The sequence below is a fragment of the Oncorhynchus nerka genome, linkage group LG23, assembly GCF_034236695.1.
Source record: "Oncorhynchus nerka isolate Pitt River linkage group LG23, Oner_Uvic_2.0, whole genome shotgun sequence".
In the NCBI taxonomy this organism is placed as follows: domain Eukaryota; kingdom Metazoa; phylum Chordata; class Actinopteri; order Salmoniformes; family Salmonidae; genus Oncorhynchus; species Oncorhynchus nerka.
The window spans coordinates 1,542,542-1,565,771 of NC_088418.1; the positions used below are offsets into that span (position 1 = coordinate 1,542,542).

The 23,230-nt window shown below is 34.8% G+C and overlaps 1 protein-coding gene across 3 annotated transcripts in view; it reads right to left on the minus strand.

The window, feature by feature from the left end:
* Positions 1–23,230, minus strand: part of gpr137ba (G protein-coupled receptor 137Ba) — a 114,198-nt gene that overhangs the window by 7,278 nt on the left and 83,690 nt on the right. For all 3 annotated transcript variants that reach the window (XM_065007771.1, XM_065007772.1, XM_065007773.1), the window contains one exon: positions 114–235. In XM_065007771.1, coding sequence (XP_064863843.1) covers positions 114–235 — 122 coding nt within the window. The remainder of the gene's footprint in view (positions 1–113; positions 236–23,230) is intronic.

A 23,230-nucleotide genomic window follows, 5' to 3' on the forward strand; every position in this document is an offset into this window, starting at 1 on the left:
CTGTAAGGTCTACTACACCTGTTGTATTCAGCATTTCACAATAAGGTCTACCCTACACCTGTTGTATTCAGCGCATGTGACAAATACAATTTGATTGTCTGTTGTTCATGTACCTGGCCTGTACGTCCTGAGGGATGATGCTCCATACCAGGTCGTCATCACTGTCATAACGTCGAGGGTTGTCAAAGAAATAGTCCCTGGACGAGAAGACGTGTCCTGGGAGTCCCGTCCCACTCTGGAGAACAACAAAACCAGATATCCGTCAAATTCCTACCACTCTGTCCCAGACACAAATCACACCTTGTCACGCCCTGGCCAATTAGAGCCCTTGGTTCTCTATGGTGTCGTAGGTCAGGGTGTGGCTAGGGGGTGTTCTACTTCAAGATTTCTATGATACTAAACCCACTCTGTCCCAGACACAAATCACACCTAGTATTAGACTGAAATCACACCTAGTATTAGACTGAAATCACACCTAGTATTAGACTGAAATCACACCTAGTATTAGACTGAAATCACACCTAGTATTAGACTGAAATCACACCTAGTATTAGACACAAATCACACCTAGTATTAGACTGAAATCACACCTAGTATTAGACTGAAATCTAGTATTAGACTGAAATCACACCTAGTATTAGACTGAAATCACACCTAGTATTAGACTGAAATCACACCTAGTATTAGACACAAATCACACCTAGTATTAGACTGAAATCACACCTAGTATTAGACTGAAATCACACCTAGTATTAGACTGAAATCACACCTAGTATTAGACTGAAATCACACCTAGTATTAGACTGAAATCACACCTAGTATTAGACACAAATCACACCTAGTATTAGACTGAAATCACACCTAGTATTAGACTGAAATCACACCTAGTATTAGACTGAAATCACACCTAGTATTAGACAAATCACACCTAGTATTAGACTGAAATCACACCTAGTATTAGACTGAAATCACACCTAGTATTAGACTGAAATCACACCTAGTATTAGACACAAATCACACCTAGTATTAGACTGACATCACACCTAGTATTAGACTGAAATCACACCTAGTATTAGACTGAAATCACACCTAGAAATACCTAGTATTAGACACAAATCACACCTAGTATTAGACTGAAATCACACCTAGTATTAGACTGAAATCACTAGTATTAGACTGAAATCACACCTAGTATTAGACACAAATCACACCTAGTATTAGACACAAATCACACCACTGAAATCACACCTAGTATTAGACTGAAATCACACCTAGTATTAGACTGAAATCACACCTAGTATTAGACTGAAATCACAATAGACTGAAATCACACCTAGTATTAGACTGAAATCACACCTAGTATTAGACTGAAATCACACCTAGTATTAGACTGAAATCACACCTAGTATTAGACTGAAATCACACCTAGTATTAGACTGAAATCACACCTAGTATTAGACACAAATCACACCTAGTATTAGACTGAAATCACACCTAGTATTAGACTGAAATCACACCTAGTATTAGACACAAATCACACCTAGTATTAGACTGAAATCACACCTAGTATTAGACTGAAATCACACCTAGTATTAGACTGAAATCACACCTAGTATTAGAGAAATCACACTAGTATTGAAATCACACCTAGTATTAGACACAAATCACACCTAGTATTAGACTGAAATCACACCTAGTATTAGACTGAAATCACACCTAGTATTAGACACAAAATCACACCTAGTATTAGACACAAATCACACCTAGTATTAGACTAGTATTAGAAATCACACCTAGTACCTTAGACTGAAATCACACCTAGTATTAGACTGAAATCACACCTAGTATTAGACTGAAATCACACCTAGTATTAGACACAAATCACACCTAGTATTAGACACAAATCACACCTAGTATTAGACTGAAATCACACCTAGTATTAGACTGAAATCACACCTAGTATTAGACTGAAATCACACCTAGTATTAGTGAAATCACACCTAGACTGACACAAATCACACCTAGTATTAGACTGAAATCACACCTAGTATTAGACTGAAATCACACCTAGTATTAGACTGAAATCACACCTAGTATTAGACTGAAATCACACCTAGTATTAGACTGAAATCACACCTAGTATTAGACTGAAATCACACCTAGTATTAGACTAGAAACTGAAATCACACCTAGTATTAGACACAAATCACACCTAGTATTAGACTGAAATCACACCTAGTATTAGACTGAAATCAACCTAGTATTAGACTGAAATCACACCTAGTATTAGACTGAAATCACACCTAGTATTAGACTGAAATCACACCTAGTATTAGACTGAAATCACACCTAGTATTAGACTGAAATCACCTACCTAGACTGAAATCACACCTAGTATTAGACACAAATCACACCTAGTATTAGACTGAAATCACACCTAGTATTAGACTGAAATCACACCTAGTATTAGACTGAAATCACACCTAGTATTAGACTGAAATCACACCTAGTATTAGACTGAAATCACACCTAGTATTAGACTGAAATCACACCTAGTATTAGACTGAAATCACACCTAGTATTAGACTGAAATCACACCTAGTATTAGACACAAATCACACCTAGTATTAGACTGAAATCACACCTAGTATTAGACTGAAATCACACCTAGTATTAGACTGAAATCACACCTAGTATTAGTGAAATCACACCTAGTATTAGACAAATCACACCTAGTATTAGACTGAAATCACACCTAGTATTAGACTGAAATCACACCTAGTATTAGACTGAAATCACACCTAGTATTAGACTGAAATCACACCTAGACACAAAGTATTAGACTGAAATCACACCTAGTATTAGACTGAAATCACACCTAGTATTAGACTGAAATCACACCTAGTATTAGACTGAAATCACACCTAGTATTAGACTGAAATCACACCTAGTATTAGACTGAAATCACAAATCACACCTAGTATTAGACTGAAATCACACCTAGTATTAGACTGAAATCACACCTAGTATTAGACTGAAATCACACCTAGTATTAGACTGAAATCACACCTAGTATTAGACTGAAATCACACCTAGTATTAGACTGAAATCACACCTAGTATTAGACTGAAATCACACCTAGTATTAGACTGAAATCACACCTAGTATTAGACTGAAATCACACCTAGTATTAGACTGAAATCACACCTAGTATTAGACACAAATCACACCTAGTATTAGACTGAAATCACACCTAGTATTAGACTGAAATCACACCTAGTATTAGACTGAAATCACACCTAGTATTAGACTGAAATCACACCTAGTATTAGACACAAATCACACCTAGTATTAGACTGAAATCACACCTAGTATTAGACTGAAATCACACCTAGTATTAGACTGAAATCACACCTAGTATTAGACTGAAATCACACCTAGTATTAGACTGAAATCACACCTAGTATTAGACTGAAATCACACCTAGTATTAGACTGAAATCACACCTAGTATTAGACTGAAATCACAAATAGACTGAAATCACACCTAGTATTAGACACAAATCACACCTAGTATTAGACTGAAATCACACCTAGTATTAGACTGAAATCACACCTAGTATTAGACTGAAATCACACCTAGTATTAGACTGAAATCACAAATCTGAAATCACACCTAGTATTAGACTGAAATCACACCTAGTATTAGACCTAGTATTGAAATCACACCTAGTAGACTGAAATCACATTAGACTGAAATCACACCTAGTATTAGACACAAATCACACCTACAAATCACACCTAGTATTAGACTGAAATCACACCTAGTATTAGACTGAAATCACACCTAGTATTAGACTGAAATCACACCTAGTATTAGACTGAAATCACACCTAGTATTAGACTGAAATCACACCTAGTATTAGACTGAAATCACACCTAGTATTAGACTGAAATCACACCTAGTATAGAAATCACACCTAGTATTAGACTGAAATCACACCTAGTATTAGACTGAAATCACACCTAGTATTAGACTGAAATCACACCTAGTATTAGACTGAAATCACACCTAGTATTAGACTGAAATCACACCTAGTATTAGACTGAAATCACACCTAGTATTAGACTGAAATCACACCTAGTATTAGACTGAAATCACACCTAGTATTAGAGAAATCACACCTAGTATTAGACTGAAATCACACCTAGTATTAGACTGAAATCACACCTAGAAACAAATCACACCTAGTATTAGACTGAAATCACACCTAGTATTAGAAATCACACTAGTATTAGACTGAAATCACACCTAGTATTAGACTGAAATCACACCTAGTATTAGACTGAAATCACACCTAGTATTAGACTGAAATCACACCTAGTATTAGACTGAAATCACACCTAGTATTAGACACAAATCACACCTAGTATTAGACTGAAATCACACCTAGTATTAGACTGAAATCACACCTAGTATTAGACTGAAATCACACCTAGTATTAGACACAAATCACACCTAGTATTAGACTGAAATCACACCTAGTATTAGACTGAAATCACACCTAGTATTAGACTGAAATCACACCTAGTATTAGACTGAAATCACACCTAGTATTAGACTGAAATCACACCTAGTATTAGACTGAAATCACACCTAGAAATCACACCTAGTATTAGACTGAAATCACACCTAGTATTAGACTGAAATCACACCTAGTATTAGACTGAAATCACACCTAGTATTAGACTGAAATCACACCTAGTATTAGACTGAAATCACACCTAGTATTAGACTGAAATCACACCTAGTATTAGACTGAAATCACACCTAGTATTAGACTGAAATCACACCTAGTATTAGACTGAAATCACACCTAGTATTAGACTGAAATCACACCTAGTATTAGACTGAAATCACACCTAGTATTAGACTGAAATCACACCTAGTATTAGACTGAAATCACTGAAACCTAGTATTAGACTGAAATCACACCTAGTATTAGACTGAAATCACACCTAGTATTAGACTGAAATCACACCTAGTATTAGACTGAAATCACACCTAGTATTAGACTGAAATCACACCTAGTATTAGACTGAAATCACACCTAGTATTAGACTGAAATCACACCTAGTATTAGACTGAAATCACACCTAGTATTAGACACAAATCACACCTAGTATTAGACAAATCACACCTAGTATTAGACTGAAATCACACCTAGTATTAGACTGAAATCACACCTAGTATTAGACACAAATCACACCTAGTATTAGACTGAAATCACACCTAGTATTAGAGAAATCACACCTAGTATTAGACACAAATCACCTAGTATTAGACTGAAATCACACCTAGTATTAGACTGAAATCACACCTAGTATTAGACTGAAATCACACCTAGTATTAGACTGAAATCACACCTAGTATTAGACTGAAATCACACCTAGTATTAGACTGAAATCACACCTAGTATTAGACTGAAATCACACCTAGTATTAGACTGAAATCACACCTAGTATTAGACTGAAATCACACCTAGTATTAGACTGAAATCACACCTAGTATTAGACTGAAATCACACCTAGTATTAGACTGAAATCACCTAGTATTAGACTGAAATCACACCTAGTATTAGACTGAAATCACACCTAGTATTAGACACAAATCACACCTAGTATTAGACTGAAATCACACCTAGTATTAGACTGAAATCACACCTAGTATTAGACTGAAATCACACCTAGTATTAGACTGAAATCACACCTAGTATTAGACTGAAATCACACCTAGTATTAGACTGAAATCACACCTAGTATTAGACTGAAATCACACCTAGTATTAGACTGAAATCACACCTAGTATTAGACTGAAATCACACCTAGTATTAGACTGAAATCACACCTAGTATTAGACTGAAATCACACCTAGTATTAGACTGAAATCACACCTAGTATTAGACTGAAATCACACCTAGTATTAGACTGAAATCACACCTAGTATTAGACTGAAATCACACCTAGTATTAGACTGAAATCACACCTAGTATTAGACTGAAATCACACCTAGTATTAGACTGAAATCACACCTAGTATTAGACTGAAATCACACCTAGTATTAGACTGAAATCACACCTAGTATTAGACTGAAATCACACCTAGTATTAGACTGAAATCACACCTAGTATTAGACTGAAATCACACCTAGTATTAGACTGAAATCACACCTAGTATTAGACTGAAATCACACCTAGTATTAGACTGAAATCACACCTAGTATTAGACTGAAATCACACCTAGTATTAGACACAAATCACACCTAGTATTAGAGACTAGTATTAGACACAAATCACACCTAGTATTAGACTGAAATCACACCTAGTATTAGACTGAAATCACACCTAGTATTAGACTGAAATCACACCTAGTATTAGACTGAAATCACACCTAGTATTAGACTAAAATCACACCTAGTATTAGACACAAATCACACCTAGTATTAGACTGAAATCACACCTAGTATTAGACTGAAATCACACCTAGTATTAGACTAAAATCACACCTAGTATTAGACTGAAATAAAATCACACCTAGTATTAGACTGAAATCACACCTAGTATTAGACTGAAATCACACCTAGTATTAGACTGAAATCACACCTAGTATTAGACTGAAATCACACCTAGTATTAGACTGAAATCACACCTAGTATTAGACTGAAATCACACCTAGTATTAGACACAAATCACACCTAGTATTAGACTGAAATCACACCTAGTATTAGACTGAAATCACACCTAGTATTAGACTGAAATCACACCTAGTATTAGAAATCACACCTAGTATTAGACTGAAATCACACCTAGTATTAGACTGAAATCACACCTAGTATTAGACTGAAATCACACCTAGTATTAGACACAAATCACACCTAGTATTAGACTGAAATCACACCTAGTATTAGACTGAAATCACACCTAGTATTAGACTGAAATCACACCTAGTATTAGACTAGTATTAGACTGAAATCACACCTAGTATTAGACTGAAATCACACCTAGTATTAGACTGAAATCACACCTAGTATTAGACTGAAATCACACCTAGTATTTGAAATCACACCTAGTATTGAAATCACACCTAGTATTAGACTGAAATCACACCTAGTATTAGACTGAAATCACACCTAGAAATCACACCTAGTATTAGACTGAAATCACACCTAGTATTAGACTGAAATCACACCTAGTATTACTGAAATCACACCTAGTATTAGAAATCACACCTAGTATTAGACTGAAATCACACCTAGTATTAGACTGAAATCACACCTAGTATTAGACTGAAATCACACCTAGTATTAGACTGAAATCACACCTAGTATTAGACTGAAATCACACCTAGTATTAGACTGAAATCACACCTAGTATTAGACACAAATCACACCTAGTATTAGACTGAAATCACACCTAGTATTAGACACAAATCACACCTAGTATTAGACTGAAATCACACCTAGTATTAGACACAAATCACACCTAGTATTAGACACAAATCACACCTAGTATTAGACTGAAATCACACCTAGTATTAGACTGAAATCACACCTAGTATTAGACTGAAATCACACCTAGTATTAGACTAAAATCACACCTAGTATTAAACACAAATCACACCTAGTATTAGACTGAAATCACACCTAGTATTAGACTGAAATCACACCTAGTATTAGACTAAAATCACACCTAGTATTAGACTGAAATCACAAATCACACCTAGTATTAGACTGAAATCACACCTAGTATTAGACTGAAATCACACCTAGTATTAGACTGAAATCACACCTAGTATTAGACTGAAATCACACCTAGTATTAGACTGAAATCACACCTAGTATTAGACTGAAATCACACCTAGTATTAGACAAAAATCACACCTAGTATTAGACTGAAATCACACCTAGTATTAGTGAAATTAGACACAAATCACACCTAGTATTAGACTGAAATCACACCTAGTATTAGACTGAAATCACACCTAGTATTAGACTGAAATCACACCTAGTATTAGACTGAAATCACACCTAGTATTAGACTGAAATCACACCTAGTATTAGACTGAAATCACACCTAGTATTAGACTGAAATCACACCTAGTATTAGACTGAAATCACACCTAGTATTAGACTAAAATCACACCTAGTATTAGACACAAATCACACCTAGTATTAGACTGAAATCACACCTAGTATTAGACTGAAATCACACCTAGTATTAGACTGAAATCACACCTAGTATTAGACTGAAATCACACCTAGTATTAGACTGAAATCACACCTAGTATTAGACTGAAATCACACCTAGTATTAGACTGAAATCACACCTAGTATTAGACTGAAATCACACCTAGTATTAGACACAAATCACACCTAGTATTAGACTGAAATCACACCTAGTATTAGACTGAAATCACACCTAGTATTAGACACAAATCACACCTAGTATTAGACTGAAATCACACCTAGTATTAGACTGAAATCACACCTAGTATTAGACACAAATCACACCTAGTATTAGACTGAAATCACACCTAGTATTAGACACAAATCACACCTAGTATTAGACTGAAATCACACCTAGTATTAGACTGAAATCACACCTAGTATTAGACTGAAATCACACCTAGTATTAGACTGAAATCACACCTAGTATTAGACTGAAATCACACCTAGTATTAGACTGAAATCACACCTAGTATTGACTGAAATCACACCTAGTATTAGATCAAATCACACCTAGTATTAGACTGAAATCACACCTAGTATTAGACTAAAATGAAATATTAGACTGAAATCACACCTAGTATTAGACTGAAATCACACCTAGTATTAGACTGAAATCACACCTAGTATTAGACACAAATCACACCTAGTATTAGACTGAAATCACACCTAGTATTAGACTGAAATCACACCTAGTATTAGACTGAAATCACACCTAGTATTAGACTGAAATCACACCTAGTATTAGACTGAAATCACACCTAGTATTAGACTGAAATCACACCTAGTATTAGACTGAAATCACACCTAGTATTAGACTGAAATCACACCTATTAGAGTATTAGACTGAAATCACACCTAGTATTAGACTGAAATCACACCTAGTATTAGACACAAATCACACCTAGTATTAGACTGAAATCACACCTAGTATTAGACTGAAATCACACCTAGTATTAGACAAATCACACCTAGTATTAGACTGAAATCACACCTAGTATTAGACTGAAATCACACTAGTATTAGTATTAGACTGAAATCACACCTAGTATTAGACTGAAATCACACCTAGTATTAGACTGAAATCACACCTAGTATTAGACTGAAATCACACCTAGTATTAGACTGAAATCACACCTAGTATTAGACTGAAATCACACCTAGTATTAGACTGAAATCACACCTAGTATTAGAGACTGAAATCACACCTAGTATTAGACTGAAATCACACCTAGTATTAGAGAAATCACACCTAGTATTAGACAAAATCACACCTAGTATTAGACTGAAATCACACCTAGTATTAGACTGAAATCACACCTAGTATTAGACTGAAATCACACCTAGTATTAGACTGAAATCACACCTAGTATTAGACTGAAATCACACCTAGTATTAGACTGAAATCACACCTAGTATTAGACTGAAATCACACCTAGTATTAGACTGAAATCACACCTAGTATTAGACACAAATCACACCTAGTATTAGACTGAAATCACACCTAGTATTAGACTGAAATCACACCTAGTATTAGACTGAAATCACACCTAGTATTAGACTGAAATCACACCTAGTATTAGACTGAAAAATCACCTAGTATTAGACTGAAATCACACCTAGTATTAGACTAAAATCACACCTAGTATTAGACTGAAATCACACCTAGTATTAGACTGAAATCACACCAAATCACACCTAGTATTAGACACAAATCACACCTAGTATTAGACTGAAATCACACCTAGTATTAGACTGAAATCACACCTAGTATTAGACTGAAACTGAAATCACACCTAGTATTAGACTGAAATCACACCTAGTATTAGACTGAAATCACACCTAGTATTAGACTGAAATCACACCTAGTATTAGACTGAAATCACACCTAGTATTAGACACAAATCACACCTAGTATTAGACTGAAATCACACCTAGTATTAGACTGAAATCACACCTAGTATTAGACTGAAATCACACCTAGTATTAGACTGAAATCACACCTAGTATTAGACTGAAATCACACCTAGTATTAGACTGAAATCACACCTAGTATTAGACTGAAATCACACCTAAATTAGACTAAAATCACCTAGTATTAGACAAATCACACCTAGTAAATGAAACACCTAGTATTAGACTGAAATCACACCTAGTATTAGACTGAAATCACACCTAGTATTAGACACAAATCACACCTAGTATTAGACTGAAATCACACCTAGTATTAGACACAAATCACTAGACTGAAATCACACCTAGTATTAGACTGAAATCACACCTAGTATTAGACTGAAATCACACCTAGTATTAGACTGAAATCACACCTAGTATTAGACTGAAATCACACCTAGTATTAGACTGAAATCACACCTAGTATTAGACTAAAATCACACCTAGTATTAGACTGAAATCACACCTAGTATTAGACTGAAATCACACCTAGTATTAGACTGAAATCACACCTAGTATTAGACTGAAATCACACCTAGTATTAGACTGAAATCACACCTAGTATTAGACTGAAATCACACCTAGTATTAGACTGAAATCACACCTAGTATTAGACTAAAATCACACCTAGTATTAGACACAAATCACACCTAGTATTAGACTGAAATCACACCTAGTATTAGACTGAAATCACACCTAGTATTAGACTGAAATCACACCTAGTATTAAATCACACCACACCTAGTATTAGACTGAAATCACACCTAGTATTAGACTGAAATCACACCTAGTATTAGACTGAAATCACACCTAGTATTAGACTGAAATCACACCTAGTATTAGACTGAAATCACACCTAGTATTAGACTGAAATCACACCTAGTATTAGACTGAAATCACACCTAGTATTAGACTGAAATCACACCTAGTATTAGACTAGTATTGAAATCACACCTAGTATTAGACTGAAATCACACCTAGTATTAGACTAAAATCACACCTAGTATTAGACTGAAATCACACCTAGACACAAATTAGACTGAAATCACACCTAGTATTAGACTGAAATCACACCTAGTATTAGACTGAAATCACACCTAGTATTAGACTGAAATCACACCTAGTATTAGACTGAAATCACACCTAGTATTAGACACAAATCACACCTAGTATTAGACTGAAATCACACCTAGTATTAGACTGAAATCACACCTAGTATTAGACTAGTATTAGAAATCACACCTAGTATTAAACACAAATCACACCTAGTAGACTGAAATCACACCTAGTATTAGACTAGAAATCACACCTAGTATTAGACTGAAATCACACCTAGTATTAGACTGAAATCACACCTAGTATTAGACTGAAATCACACCTAGTATTAGACACAAATCACACCAAATCAAATCACACCTAGTATTAGACTGAAATCAAAACCTAGTATTAGACTGAAATCACACCTAGTATTAGACTAGAAATCACACCTAGTATTAGACACAAATCACACCTAGTATTAGACTGAAATCACACCTAGTATTAGACTGAAATCACACCTAGTATTAGACTGAAATCACACCTAGTATTAGACTGAAATCACACCTAGTATTAGACTGAAATCACACCTAGTATTAGACACAAATCACACCTAGTATTAGACACAAATCACACCTAGTATTAGACTGAAATCACACCTAGTATTAGACACAAATCACACCTAGTATTAGACTGAAATCACACCTAGTATTAGACTGAAATCACACCTAGTATTAGACTGAAATCACACCTAGTATTAGACTGAAATCACACCTAGTATTAGACTGAAATCACACCTAGTATTAGACTGAAATCACACCTAGTATTAGACACAAATCACACCTAGTATTAGACACAAATCACACCTAGTATTAGACTGAAATCACACCTAGTATTAGACTGAAATCACACCTAGTATTAGACTGAAATCACACCTAGTATTAGACTGAAATCACACCTAGTATTAGACTGAAATCACACCTAGTATTAGACTGAAATCACACCTAGTATTAGACTGAAATCACACCTAGTATTAGACTGAAATCACACCTAGTATTAGACTGAAATCACACCTAGTATTAGACTGAAATCACACCTAGTATTAGACTAAAATCACACCTAGTATTAGACTGAAATCACACCTAGTATTAGACACAAATCACACCTAGTATTAGACTGAAATCACACCTAGTATTAGACTGAAATCACACCTAGTATTAGACTGAAATCACACCTAGTATTAGACTGAAATCACACCTAGTATTAGACACAAATCACACCTAGTATTAGACTGAAATCACACCTAGTATTAGACTGAAATCACACCTAGTATTAGACTGAAATCACACCTAGTATTAGACACAAATCACACCTAGTATTAGACTGAAATCACACCTAGTATTAGACTGAAATCACACCTAGTATTAGACTGAAATCACACCTAGTATTAGACTGAAATCACACCTAGTATTAGACTGAAATCACACCTAGTATTAGACTGAAATCTAGTATTAGACTGAAATCACACCTAGTATTAGACTGAAATCACACCTAGTATTAGACACAAATCACACCTAGTATTAGACTGAAATCACACCTAGTATTAGACTGAAATCACACCTAGTATTAGACACAAATCACACCTAGTATTAGACTGAAATCACACCTAGTATTAGACTGAAATCACACCTAGTATTAGACTGAAATCACACCTAGTATTAGACTAAAATCACACCTAGTATTAGACTGAAATCACACCTAGTATTAGACTGAAATCACACCTAGTATTAGACACAAATCACACCTAGTATTAGACTGAAATCACACCTAGTATTAGACTGAAATCACACCTAGTATTAGACTGAAATCACACCTAGTAAATCACACCTAGTATTAGACAAATCACACCTAGTATTAGATGAAATCACACCTAGTATTAGACTGAAATCACACCTAGTATTAGACTGAAATCACACCTATTAGACTGAAATCACACCTAGTATTAGACTGAAATCACACCTAGTATTAGACTGAAATCACAAATAGACAAAATCACACCTAGTATTAGACTGAAATCACACCTAGTATTAGACTGAAATCACACCTAGTATTAGACTAAAATCACACCTAGTAACTGAAATCACACCTAGTATTAGACTGAAATCACACCTAGTATTAGACTGAAATCACACCTAGTATTAGACTGAAATCACACCTAGTATTAGACACAAATCACACCTAGTATTAGACTGAAATCACAAATTAGACACAAATCACCTAGTATTAGACTGAAATCACACCTAGTATTAGACTAAAATCACACCTAGTATTAGACACAAATCACACCTAGTATTAGACTGAAATCACACCTAGTATTAGACACAAATCACACCTAGTATTAGACTGAAATCACACCTAGTATTAGAGAAATCACACCTAGTATTGAAATCACACCTAGTATTAGACTGAAATCACACCTAGTATTAGACTGAAATCACACCTAGTATTAGACTGAAATCACACCTAGTATTAGACTGAAATCACACCTAGTATTAGACTGAAATCACACCTAGTATTAGACTGAAATCACACCTAGTATTAGACTGAAATCACACCTAGTATTAGACTGAAATCACACCTAGTATTAGACTAAAATCACACCTAGTATTAGACTGAAATCACACCTAGTATTAGACACAAATCACACCTAGTATTAGACTGAAATCACACCTAGTATTAGACTGAAATCACACCTAGTATTAGACTGAAATCACACCTAGTATTAGACTGAAATCACACCTAGTATTAGACTGAAATCACACCTAGTATTAGACTGAAATCACACCTAGTATTAGACTGAAATCACACCTAGTATTAGACTGAAATCACACTGACTGAAATCACACCTAGTATTAGACTAAAATCAGACTGAAATCACACCTAGTATTAGACTGAAATCACACCTAGTATAGACTGAAATCACACCTAGTATTGAAATCACACCTAGTATTAGACTGAAATCACACCTAGTATTAGACTGAAATCACACCTAGTATTAGACACAAATCACACCTAGTATTAGACTGAAATCACACCTAGTATTAGACTGAAATCACACCTAACCTAGTATTAGACTGAAATCACACCTAGTATTAGACTGAAATCACACCTAGTATTAGACTGAAATCACACCTAGTATTAGACTGAAATCACACCTAGTATTAGACTGAAATCACACCTAGTATTAGACTGAAATCACACCTAGTATTAGACTGAAATCACACCTAGTATTAGAGAAATCACACCTAGTATTAGACTGAAATCACACCTAGTATTAGACTGAAATCACACCTAGTATTAGACTGAAATCACACCTAGTATTAGACTGAAATCACACCTAGTATTAGACTAAAATCACACCTAGTATTAGACACAAATCACACCTAGTATTAGACTGAAATCACACCTAGTATTAGACACAAATCACACCTAGTATTAGACTGAAATCACACCTAGTATTCTGAAATCACACCTAGTATTAGAGAAATCACACCTAGTATTAGACTGAAATCACACCTAGTATTAGACTGAAATCACACCTAGTATTAGACACAAATCACACCTAGTATTAGACTGAAATCACACCTAGTATTAGACTGAAATCACACCTAGTATTAGACTGAAATCACACTAGTAAGATGAAATCACACCTAGTATTAGACTGAAATCACACCTAGTATTAGACTGAAATCACACCTAGTATTAGACTGAAATCACACCTAGTATTAGACTGAAATCACACCTAGTATTAGACACAAATCACACCTAGTATTAACTGAAATCACACCTAGTATTAGACTGAAATCACACCTAGTATTAGACTGAAATCACACCTAGTATTAGACTAAAATCACACCTAGTATTAGACACAAATCACATTATTAGACTGAAATCACAAATCTAAAACCTAGTATTAGACTGAAATCACACCTAGTATTAGACTGAAATCACACCTAGTATTAGACACAAATCACACCTAGTATTAGACTGAAATCACACCTAGTATTAGACTGAAATCACACCTAGTATTAGACTGAAATCACACCTAGTATTAGACTGAAATCACACCTAGTATTAGACTGAAATCACACCTAGTATTAGACTGAAATCACACCTAGTATTAGACACAAATCACACCTAGTATTAGACTGAAATCACAAATCATACCTAGTATTAGACTGAAATCACACCTAGTATTAGACTAAAATCACACCTAGTATTAGACTGAAATCACACCTAGTATTAGACACAAATCACACCTAGTATTAGACTGAAATCACACCTAGTATTAGACACAAATCACACCTAGTATTAGACTGAAATCACACCTAGTATTAGACACAAATCACATTAGACTGAAATCACACCTAGTATTAGACTGAAATCACACCTAGTATTAGACTGAAATCACACCTAGTATTAGACTAAAATCACACCTAGTATTAGACTGAAATCACACCTAGTATTAGACTGAAATCACACCTAGTATTAGACACAAATCACACCTAGTATTAGACTGAAATCACACCTAGTATTAGACACAAATCACACCTAGTATTAGACTGAAATCACACCTAGTATTAGACTGAAATCACACCTAGTATTAGACTGAAATCACACCTAGTATTAGACTGAAATCACACCTAGTATTAGACTGAAATCACACCTAGTATTAGACTGAAATCACACCTAGTATTAGACTGAAATCACACCTAGTATTAGACTGAAATCACACCTAGTATTAGACTGAAATCACACCTAGTATTAGACTGAAATCACACCTAGTATTAGACTGAAATCACACCTAGTATTAGACTGAAATCACACCTAGTATTAGACTAGTATTAGAACAAATCACACCTAGTATTAGACTGAAATCACACCTAGTATTAGACTGAAATCACACCTAGTATTAGACTGAAATCACACCTAGTATTAGACTGAAATCACACCTAGTATTAGACTGAAATCACACCTAGTATTAGACTGAAATCACACCTAGTATTAGACTGAAATCACACCTAGTATTAGACTGAAATCACACCTAGTATTAGACTCACAAAATCACACCTAGTATTAGACTAGACTGAAATCACACCTAGTATTAGACTAAAATCACACCTAGTATTAAACACAAATCACACCTAGTATTAGACTGAAATCACACCTAGTATTAGACACAAATCACACCTAGTATTAGACTGAAATCACACCTAGTATTAGACTGAAATCACACCTAGTATTAGACTGAAATCACACCTAGTATTAGACTGAAATCACACCTAGTATTAGACTGAAATCACACCTAGACTGAAATCACACTAGTATTAGACTGAAATCACACCTAGTTAGACTGAAATCACACCTAGTATTAGACTCAAAATCACACCTAGTATTAGACTGAAATCACACCTAGTATTAGACTGAAATCACACCTAGTATTAGACTGAAATCACACCTAGTATTAGACTGAAATCACACCTAGTATTAGACTGAAATCACACCTAGTATTAGACTGAAATCACACCTAGTATTAGACTGAAATCACACCTAGTATTAGAAATCACACCTAGTATTAGACTGAAATCACACCTAGTATTAGACTGAAATCACACCTAGTATTAGACTGAAATCACACCTAGTATTAGAAATCACACCTAGTATTAGACTGAAATCACACCTAGTATTAGACTGAAATCACACCTAGTATTAGACACAAATCACACCTAGTATTAGACTGAAATCACACCTAGTATTAGACTGAAATCACACCTAGTATTAGACTGAAATCACACCTAGTATTAGACTGAAATCACACCTAGTATTAGACTGAAATCACACCTAGTATTAGACTGAAATCACACCTAGTATTAGACTGAAATCACACCTAGTATTAGACTGAAATCACACCTAGTATTAGACTGAAATCACACCTAGTATTAGACACAAATCACACCTAGTATTAGACTGAAATCACACCTAGTATTAGACTGAAATCACACCTAGTATTAGACTGAAATCACACCTAGTATTAGACTGAAATCACACCTAGTATTAGACTGAAATCACACCTAGTATTAGACTGAAATCACACCTAGTATTAGACACAAATCACACCTAGTATTAGACTGAAATCACACCTAGTATTAGACTGAAATCACACCTAGTATTAGACTGAAATCACACCTAGTATTAGACTGAAATCACACCTAGTATTAGACTGAAATCACACCTAGTATTAGACTGAAATCACACCTAGTATTAGACTGAAATCACACCTAGTATTAGACTGAAATCACACCTAGTATTAGACTGAAATCACACCTAGTATTAGACTGAAATCACACCTAGTAGACTGAAATCACACCTAGTATTAGACTGAAATCACACCTAGTATTAGACTGAAATCACACCTAGTATTAGACTGAAATCACACCTAGTATTAGACTGAAATCACACCTAGTATTAGACTGAAATACCTAGTTAGACACAAATCACACCTAGTATTAGACTGAAATCACACCTAGTATTAGACTGAAATCACACCTAGTATTAGACAAATCACACCTAGTATTAGACTGAAATCACACCTAGTATTAGACTGAAATCACACCTAGTATTAGACTGAAATCACACCTAGTATTAGACTGAAATCACTAAAATCACCTAGACTGAAATATTAGACTGAAATCACACCTAGTATTAGACTGAAATCACACCTAGTATTAGACTAAAATCACACCTAAATCAAACCTAGTATTAGACACAAATCACACCTAGTATTAGACTGAAAATCTAAAATCACCTAGTATTAGACTGAAATCACACCTAGTATTAGACTGAAATCACACCTAGTATTAGACTGAAATCACACCTAGTATTAGACACAAATTAGACTGAAATCACACCTAGTATTAGACTGAAATCACACCTAGTATTAGACTGAAATCACACCTAGTATTAGACACAAATCACACCTAGTATTAGACTGAAATCACACCTAGTATTAGACTGAAATCACACCTAGTATTAGACTGAAATCACACCTAGTATTAGACTGAAATCACACTAGTATTAGACTGAAATCACACCTAGTATTAGACTGAAATCACACCTAGTATTAGACTGAAATCACACCTAGTATTAGACTGAAATCACACCTAGTATTAGACTGAAATCACACCTAGTATTAGACACAAATCACACCTAGTATTAGACTGAAATCACACCTAGTATTAGACTGAAATCACACCTAGTATTAGACTGAAATCACACCTAGTATTAGACTGAAATCACACCTAGTATTAGAAATCACACCTAGTATTAGACTGAAATCACACCTAGTATTAGACTGAAATCACACCTAGTATTAGACTGAAATCACACCTAGTATTAGACTAAAATCACACCTAGTATTAGACACAAATCACACCTAGTATTAGACTGAAATCACACCTAGTATTAGACACAAATCACACCTAGTATTAGACTGAAATCACACCTAGTATTAGACTGAAATCACACCTAGTATTAGACTGAAATCACACCTAGTATTAGACTGAAATCACACCTAGTATTAGACTGAAATCACACCTAGTATTAGACTGAAATCACACCTAGTATTAGACTGAAATCACACCTAGTATTAGACTGAAATCACACCTAGTATTAGACTGAAATCACACCTAGTATTAGACTGAAATCACACCTAGTATTAGACTGAAATCACACCTAGTATTAGACTGAAATCACACCTAGTATTAGACACAAATCACACCTAGTATTAGACTGAAATCACACCTAGTATTAGACTGAAATCACACCTAGTATTAGACTGAAATCACACCTAGTATTAGACTGAAATCACACCTAGTATTAGACACAAATCACACCTAGTATTAGACTGAAATCACACCTAGTATTAGACTGAAATCACACCTAGTATTAGACTGAAATCACACCTAGTATTAGACTGAAATCACACCTAGTATTAGACTGAAATCACACCTAGTATTAGACTAAAATCACACCTAGTATTAGACTGAAATCACACCTAGTATTAGACTGAAATCACACCTAGTATTAGACTAAAATCACACCTAGTATTAGACTGAAATCACACCTAGTATTAGACTGAAATCACACCTAGTATTAGACTGAAATCACATAGTATTAGACTGAAATCACACCTAGTATTAGACTGAAATCACACCTAGTATTAGACTGAAATCACACCTAGTATTAGACTAAAATCAAATCACAAATCTAGTATTAGACTGAAATGAAATCACCTAGTATTAGACTGAAATCACACCTAGTATTAGACTGAAATCACACCTAGTATTAGACTGAAATCACAAATCACACAAATCTAGTATTAAACACAAATCACACCTAGTATTAGACTGAAATCACACCTAGTATTAGACTGAAATCACACCTAGTATTAGACTGAAATCACACCTAGTATTAGACTGAAATCACACCTAGTATTAGACTGAAATCACACCTAGTATTAGACTGAAATCACACCTAGTATTAGACTGAAATCACACCTAGTATTAGACTGAAATCACACCTAGTATTAGAGAAATCACACCTAGTATTAGACTGAAATCACACCTAGTATTAGACTGAAATCACACCTAGTATTAGACTGAAATCACACCTAGTATTAGACTGAAATCACACCTAGTATTAGACTGAAATCACACCTAGTATTAGACTGAAATCACACCTAGTATTAGACTGAAATCACACCTAGTATTAGACTGAAATCACACCTAGTATTAGACACAAATCACACCTAGTATTAGACTGAAATCACACCTAGTATTAGACTGAAATCACACCTAGTATTAGACACAAATCACACCTAGTATTAGACACAAATCACACCTAGTATTAGACTGCACACCTAGTATTAGACAAATCCTAGTATTAGACTGAAATCACACCTAGTATTAGACTGAAATCACACCTAGTATTAGACTGAAATCACACCTAGTATTAGACTGAAATCACACCTAGTATTAGACTGAAATCACACCTAGTATTAGACTGAAATCACACCTAGTATTAGACTGAAATCACACCTAGTATTAGACTGAAATCACACCTAGTATTAGACACAAATCACACCTAGTATTAGACTGAAATCACACCTAGTATTAGACACAAATCACACCTAGTATTAGACTGAAATCACACCTAGTAGACTGAAATTAGACACAAATCACACCTAGTATTAGACTGAAATCACACCTAGTATTAGACTGAAATCACACTAGTATTAGACACAAATCACACCTAGTATTAGACTGAAATCACACCTAGTATTAGACTGAAATCACACCTAGTATTAGACTAAAATCACACCTAGTATTAGACTGAAATCACACCTAGTATTAGACTGAAATCACACCTAGTATAGACACAAATCACACCTAGTATTAGAAATCACACCTAGTATTAGACTGAAATCACACCTAGTATTAGACTGAAATCACACCTAGTATTAGACACAAATCACACCTAGTATTAGACTGAAATCACACCTAGTATTAGACTGAAATCACACCTAGTATTAGACTGAAATCACACCTAGTATTAGACTGAAATCACACCTAGTATTAGACTGAAATCACACCTAGTATTAGACTGAAATCACACCTAGTATTAGACTGAAATCACACCTAGTATTAGACTGAAATCACACCTAGTATTAGACTGAAATCACACCTAGTATTAGACTGAAATCACACCTAGTATTAGACTAAAATCACACCTAGTATTAGACTGAAATCACACCAAATAGTATTAGACTGAAATCACACCTAGTATTAGACTGAAATCACACCTAGTATTAGACTGAAATCACACCTAGTATTAGACTGAAATCACACCTAGTATTAGACTGAAATCACACCTAGTATTAGACTGAAATCACACCTAGTATTAGACTGAAATCACACCTAGTATTAGACTGAAATCACACCTAGTATTAGACACCTGAAATCACACCTAGTATTAGACTGAAATCACACCTAGTATTAGACACAAATCACACCTAGTATTAGACTGAAATCACACCTAGTATTAGACTGAAATCACACCTAGTATTAGACTGAAATCACACCTAGTATTAGAGAAATCACACACTGAAATCACACCTAGTATTAGATTAAAATCACACCTAGTATTAGACACAAATCACACCTAGTATTAGACTGAAATTAGACTGAAATCACACCTAGTATTAGACTGAAATCACACCTAGTATTAGACACAAATCACACCTAGTATTAGACTGAAATCACACCTAGTATTAGACTGAAATCACACCTAGTATTAGACTGAAATCAGACCTACAAATCACACCTAGTATTAGACTGAAATCACACCTAGTATTAGACTGAAATCACACCTAGTATTAGACTGAAATCACACCTAGTATTAGACTGAAATCACACCTAGTATTAGACTAAAAATCACACCTAGTATTAGACACAAATCACACCTAGTATTAGACACAAATCACACCTAGTATTAGACTAGTATTGAAATCACACCTAGTATTAGACTGAAATCACACCTAGTATTAGAAATCACACCTAGTATTGAAATCACACCTAGTATTAGACTGAAATCACACCTAGTATTAGACTGAAATCACACCTAGTATTAGACACAAATCACAAATCTGAAATCACACCTAGTATTAGACTGAAATCACACCTAGTATTAGACTGAAATCACACCTAGTATTAGACTGAAATCACACCTAGTATTAGACTGAAATCACACCTAGTATTAGACTGAAATCACACCTAGTATTAGACTGAAATCACACCTAGTATTAGACACAAATCACACCTAGTATTATTAGACTGAAATCACACCTAGTATTAGACTGAAATCACACCTAGTATTAGACTGAAATCACACCTAGTATTAGACTGAAATCACACCTAGTATTAGACTGAAATCACACCTAGTATTAGACTGAAATCACACCTAGTATTACAAATCACACTAGTAAGATCTGAAATCACCTAGTATTAGACTGAAATCACACCTAGTATTAGACTGAAATCACACCTAGTATTAGACTGAAATCACACCTAGTATTAGACTGAAATCACACCTAGTATTAGACTGAAATCACACCTAGTATTAGACTGAAATCACACCTAGTATTAGACACAAATCACACCTAGTATTAGACTGAAATCACACCTAGTATTAGACACAAATCACACCTAGTATTAGACTGAAATCACACCTAGTATTAGACTGAAATCACACCTAGTATTAGACTGAAATCACACCTAGTATTAGACTGAAATCACACCTAGTATTAGACTGAAATCACACCTAGTATTAGACTGAAATCACACCTAGTATTAGACTGAAATCACAGCTAGTATTAGACTAAAATCACACCTAGTATTAGACACAAATCACACCTAGTATTAGACTGAAATCACACCTAGTATTAGACTGAACTAAATGAAGAATATCCATTGAACATGCATTTTACTCTAAATAGGATGAATCTGTGTCCAGGAAACCAGCCTTTAGGCTCAGTGGATAGTACCAGGGTTAGGGGTCAAGTAAACCTATCTGTGTCCAGGAAACCAGCCTTTAGGCTCAGTGGATAGTACCAGGGTTAGGGGTCAAGTAAACCTATCTGTGTCCAGGAAACCAGCCTTTAGGCTCAGTGGATAGTACCAGGGTTAGGGGTCAAGTAAACCTATCTGTGTCCAGGAAACCAGCCTTTAGGCTCAGTGGATAGTACCAGGGTTAGGGGTCTAAACCTATCTGTGTCCAGGAAACCAGCCTTTAGGCCAGTGGATAGTACCAGGGTTAGGGGTCAAGTAAACCTATCTGTGTCCAG